Source organism: Barbatula barbatula (assembly GCF_947034865.1).
Source record: "Barbatula barbatula genome assembly, chromosome: 16".
NCBI lineage: Eukaryota > Metazoa > Chordata > Actinopteri > Cypriniformes > Nemacheilidae > Barbatula > Barbatula barbatula.
In genome coordinates, this window is record NC_136779.1 from 21,059,198 (window position 1) to 21,065,320 (window position 6,123).

A 6,123-nucleotide genomic window follows, 5' to 3' on the forward strand; every position below is an offset into this window, starting at 1 on the left:
GTTGTGGCTGTTTTAAGACAGACTTGAACTTTATTAGAGGTCAAATACGCTGTAATGTATGAGGCAACAGAATTACACTTTTGAAGACCTGAAAAATATTTGCCCGACAAAAAGTGTTTGGTTCACAGAATCTGTGGATTTTAATCTCCAGTAGAAATGGAGATCTTCATTTTATACTTTTATGATTTTTCAGATCATTACATTTGATTCTGAGTGAAATGATTACCCATGAACCCACTTTAACCTAAAATCCATAAAATAACGCCGTCTCCACACCAGTGAAGTTTTCTCAGTATTGATCTAATAATATATCACCATTGATTTTCACATTAAAATACCAACATTGAAAATACACAACACTCGGATGAGAGTCATTCTGTTGACTTCATAAAGCACATTTCTTCTCCGAGCTCTCATCCGAACAGTAATGGCTCTTTGGATGAACATTACAGTAGAGTCATCATAGCGTAAGAATCTTATCTAACGTGGCTTTCTCGCTGTTTGTTCGTACTGATAAGCTGAAGTGCGCTATCAATATCTACTGTTTGTTGTTTCTCTTCATTGGCTTTTATAGTTGAGGTCAGCCGACTCACAGAAGCCACGGAGGAAATGTTGTGTGTTATCACAAGAAAACAGTTTGATCGCTGCAGCGATCTGCATCAACAGATGCCGTGTGACACATTAAAGGATGATTTACTCCGAACTTTATTAAGATAAAGATTTGCTTTAAAGATCCCTTGTGACAACAGCAATGTACAGGCTGCCACAGAGATGAATGCAGATTCCATAAGCTTTTATGATCAGACGTGACATAAAGATTTACACTTTAATCTGTTCCGCATATACAGTATGTGTGCTCAGGGACAAACAGGTTTATTTTTGCCTGCTACAAATGTGTTTTTAACATCCAATACATCAAAGTTCATGTTTTAACATTGATAAATAATAAATGGAAACCAGGAACACTTTATTGTGTTTTATATATTTATTAATACATTTTTATTCATTTAGGGGTCAATATCACTATAAAGTGCCTTCGGTGTCCTCATCTGAATCATCATGAACATAATGCTAAATAATGACCATTTGAGGTTTTATTATAAATGTCAATATATCTACACACATATGACTTCAATGAGAAGAATCTTCAAATGTTTTTGTTATTTTATACCATTTTCTTTTATTGATGAATGTGAGTTTGGCATGATGTCCCACACACTGCTCAGCAAACGTCATTGAGTGTTATAAACAAATAAAATGCATAAGATCTAAATATTTTTAAATGTTCTTAATGTCCTCAACCATTTTAAAATAATTTATATTTGATTTTCATGATAATATTAAGCATTTTACACATGAAGTTGCCGACCCTGTTCATTATAGGATGATTCACCTTAAAGAAACCAACCGATGTTCTCCGTGACATTTCTTTCTTCATTTTGTCTTTCATCAGTGGAGGTTAAAACATCTGTTGCACACACAGTTAATATCTACACTTATATTTCTCATCTGTTGGATGTTGTCAATCTTAACATGTCATAGTGATATTAATTCATATAAAAACTTTTCACAAATCAAACTATAGATGGTATTTTAAACACGAGGACAGTCAGCTTCAACAGTGAATCACTTTTCTAACTGCAGGTACATCATGTGTTCATTAAATGCAAACTTTAGCCACAAATGTCCACCTTGTCATTGTCCGCCATTTCACCAACAAATATCATATAATTTAAATATCATGTTATACAACAGTTATAACACATAATAAAACTGTAGATGCAATACACGAGAGGATGATATGAACTTTTTTGGCATTACTGGTATCAGCAGGTGTATTGATGAAGATACGTTTTGATTTATTCTACTTGAGTTTGTCCATGACAGACTGGACATCTTTTGTGGTTTGTGCATATGGTGTCTGCTTGCAGTTTAATAATAAAAAGTGTGAGCACTTGACCAACATATATTTCTAACAGCCTAAGATCTCCTAAACACAACAAATATTAAGTTAAATAGAAGATTGTTTAAAAGATTGTTTTTGGAAGTTGTGAAGTCTCAAAGGCCCTTTATAGCGATAATGACCCAAAGATGCTTTTCAAGAAAACATTTTACCAGACAATGATTTAACTATTTGAATATTCAAGATTAAAGTCTGGTTTGCAATGTCTTCAAGAGAATGACGCTGTCGGTTGGTGTTTGTAATCTGTACAGTTTAGATTGTCTTATTTAAAACCCTTAGAGATGAATTCTACTGGGTGGGGATTCAGACAAGATCACACTATTGATTCACACTTCCAGCCTTCTTTACTGATCAATGATGTGTAATGAACTTTCTAGGTCTTTGCTTGCAGGGCCTTTATTCTGAATGAATTTCACTTCAAGTCTTTTCATGATGTCCTCATCACTTTTCTGTCATCGTGTGATGGAGACGCTACACACGTTCACATATATTTAAGTTAATCGCGTCTTTTGTGCGACAAATGTTCCTAAATGTACGACAATGATGTTCTGACTTTACAGTTTTCACTAATCCTGTGCTCGTCTGTCTGATAATCATGACAATGAGGCGAAGTTCACTCATCTGCTGGATTCACTCTTCAACTAAATATACAGATTCAGTTTTTAATAGAAACACATGTTCCTCCAGCTATTATTATCTCAAATAAACTATTAGGCAACTATTGTAACGGTCACCAGCTGGAGTGCCCTTGAAAACCACCAGAGGGCACTCCACATCAAACTTATCATGCACTCACAAACTACATTTCCCATAACTCACTACCCGGACTCATCAGCACTGATTTCACACACACCTGCATATCATTCACATTCACTCTATATATACCATGTGCACTTATTCACTCACTGCGAAGTCTTGTTTTGTCTACACTGCATTTCTGAGCGTTTTCTGGTTTTTTGGATTTATTGCCTTGTTCCCTGTTCACTCTTTTGCCTCTGGTCCCTGCCTGTTTTGTTTGTTTCTTTGTGTTGTTGGTTTCCTTGTTTGAACTGCCTACCTGTGTATGACCCCTGCCTGTTATTTGGATTACGTCTCTGGATTACCCACCAATAAAGCTGCATTTGGATCTCACCCTAAGTCTCGGAGCAGTTTCATGACAACTATTAACCTACTGTAATGCTAAAGTACATGCTGATAAACAATTAAAATGCTCATGGTGTCTATTAAAAATATGTTTAGGAACCGTCTGCGGTTCTCAAAAACCATTATAAAACCATTGAATGTTTTAGTCACTTACAGTATGTTTATTTGCCTAATAAAGTCATATTTTTATAGTCATATCTTTATAGTGGTCAGAAATGTTCAAATGAAAGTGTTGGATAGCACGTAACAATGACTCATTAGTTCCTCATTAACATTCGTGTGTAAGTCCTGGGTGGGTCTGGACCTCCCACTGGGGTCTCAACAGATATAAAAGCATCAGGATTGAGAGAGAAGAGCAGAACTCCAACAACCATCATCAGCTCTTCGTGACCCTTCCTGGACTGAACATCTATTAAACAGTAAGTTGAATTTTGATGCTTCAGAGCAAAGAGCGTAAAACAGTTGTAGTTGATGATGTTCTCAATGATAACTTCATGGATTTAAAGAAACCATCAGATTACGGACCACAGACATGCAGCTCCACAATACATTCATGTGACTCTGGGAACTTGAAGTGTTTCATCCCTTTTCTTCAGATATTCTCTGATGATACAAATCTTATTTTCTCTCTGTTTATCAGATGGCTTGTGGCATGAGATCCTGGACCGTGCTGGTGGCTCTTGTGATGTGTTTGATAGTGTGTTTGAGCAGCCTGGCTGAAGCGTACCCACCCAAACCTGAACCTCCGGCGGGAGACATGGGTCCAGAAGAGATGGCCAAATATCACACGGCGCTACGACACTACATCAACCTCATCACACGACAGAGGTGAGACAAAACAAACCCGTGTCATGATGTGTCGAATATAACAGAGGAATCATGTCTTAATATCATAATCATTTTGATAAAATGCCTTACATTTAGCTAAAAATGTTTATCTGGTTAATCTGTTTACAATACTGTAAATACATACGTTTACATTGTTGAAAGTTATAATTAGTTATCTTAACAAAGTCACAGATTTTTTGTGTTAGAGTATATGTGCTTCATTTATTATGCACATTTAATAAATCTCAGTGTTAATTGTTCCAGAAACCATTCCTACATGTGTCACATATAAAGCTCATTGTGTCACAACAGTAAGAATGAGAAAGATCATATCATGAAGAAACAATCTACTGGGGACAATGAGTGAAAACATCGAATGGCTCATTGAATGATGCTGTCTGGAGATTATGATTTCCATTTTTCATTGGCACCAATTTAATCCATTTCCCAGTCTGTGGTTTATTATTTGACATTACATTACGTTTGTCTACATTTGTTTAAATATCTCTTACAAAATGTACATGAGACGGTACAGTGATCATATGGTAATATTCTTACCGTTATTCTGAATGATTACTGTATATGCCGGGATATTTACACCAGAACTTCAAACCACACCAAGATTTTTCCAAAGTACATATTTATAGACGAATTAGAAAAAATGTAAGCAAAACTGAATTTTTGTTAATGGCTTTACCACGAATGTGTTATGTGAACTCTACCATATGTGTGAGGGTGGGCTGCGTGGCCAGATCTCCTTCAACCTGTGCGTAACCCCTCATTATTCTGCTGCGTGTTCAGATAGATTGTTATTAAGTGGGATTCACTCGTCTGCTGATTTATCTTTTCCGTGGCGTGTGGCGCAGATGTACACTGAGATTTTCTGCAAGAAATGGAATCACAAAAGGCCACAATTAAATGATGCTCATGTGTTATTTTTGCTCAGTTCCAGGTGTGGTGAATTTTCTTAGACCACAGATGAGCTAAAAAGACGCTTTTGTATAGGTGATAGAAGAAACAGTTTTTGATTCGACCAAACAATTTCAGCATAAGTTTACATTAAAGAACTGGGCCATATGTAGACTGGGCATTCTTGACTTAGACCAGTAAATAGCCTCTAAAATAACACATAGCAACCATCAATAACACCCTAGCAACCAAAAAGTCAAAATGGCCTATCCGGTGCATCCCTCAGATCTTCTCAGAGACTCCAGAGGTGGAATGTATGTGATGTGATGTTTCTCATTCTTCAGATATGGGAAGAGATCCAGCCCTGAGGCCGCTGTGGCTGAACTGCTGTTTGGTGATGATGAACAGGACATCAGGCCCCGGTGAGCAATGACAAAATTGGTTACCCTTACGCTCATCGTCTTACATTACATGTATGCATTTGATGTTTTAATGGATGTTTGTGAATGGAAACCATGAGATTGATTTATCTAGCAGCGTCGTGAGCTACAGAACCTTATTTTCTTTCGTGTTTGTTTCTGTGCAGTGTTGAAGACAGCCTGGTCTGGTGATGTCACTCCTCTCTCCTCCTCTGTATCTGGTGCATTGACTTTCTTCATCCGTCCATCTCAATGATCATAAATGAGTAACTGAACCTCAGAGACCAAACCCGCATTAAAAAGAGGCTTCCAGAACACCTCATGATATCTGTCACTCACTTTCTCTGTCATTTGGTTTCATTTCATACTTTCTGAAAGACAATTGTAAATAATTTATTATTATTCACTGACAAAATGGACAACTATAAAGAATAATTGAATGTTGAACACACGACTTCTCTCGTTATTTACACATTTAACAAAAGAAACCTGTGTTTCATGTCTTTGCTGTCATTTCATTCTCAACATCTCTGAGCTAGTACCTCTCTGTTCCACTAGGTGGAGGAAATCAACAATATTTTCATCTTTATTATGTCTTACCGGCGTTGTTCATTATAATGGATCACAGTTTAAACCGATAGTTTTTGGTTTGGATTGTTATTATTTTAAAGTAAAATCATATAAAGATCATGCGAAAAATACAACAAATAAAATATTATTCTAAATATTACAAAATGGCATTTCCCTATGACTCTTTTCACGTATTTTAATTCATTATTATATTCCTAATAATTCAGTCCTATGAGCAATATATTTATAAATATTTATATAATAATTAGGCCTATATATTTATTTGCTTTC

The 6,123-nt window shown here is 36.1% G+C and overlaps 1 protein-coding gene across 1 annotated transcript; it reads left to right on the forward strand.

Annotated features, from left to right (window-relative positions):
• The first annotated feature begins 3,459 nt into the window (after positions 1 to 3,459).
• LOC306905706 (peptide YY-like) lies at positions 3,460 to 5,956 on the forward strand. The gene is made up of 4 exons (XM_079476532.1): positions 3,460 to 3,525; positions 3,747 to 3,934; positions 5,188 to 5,265; positions 5,430 to 5,956. Exons 2-4 carry the CDS (start codon positions 3,747 to 3,749, stop codon positions 5,452 to 5,454), a joined length of 291 nt encoding a protein of 96 aa, XP_079332658.1. The 5' UTR covers positions 3,460 to 3,525; the 3' UTR covers positions 5,455 to 5,956.
• Positions 5,957 to 6,123: the final 167 nt, after the last annotated feature.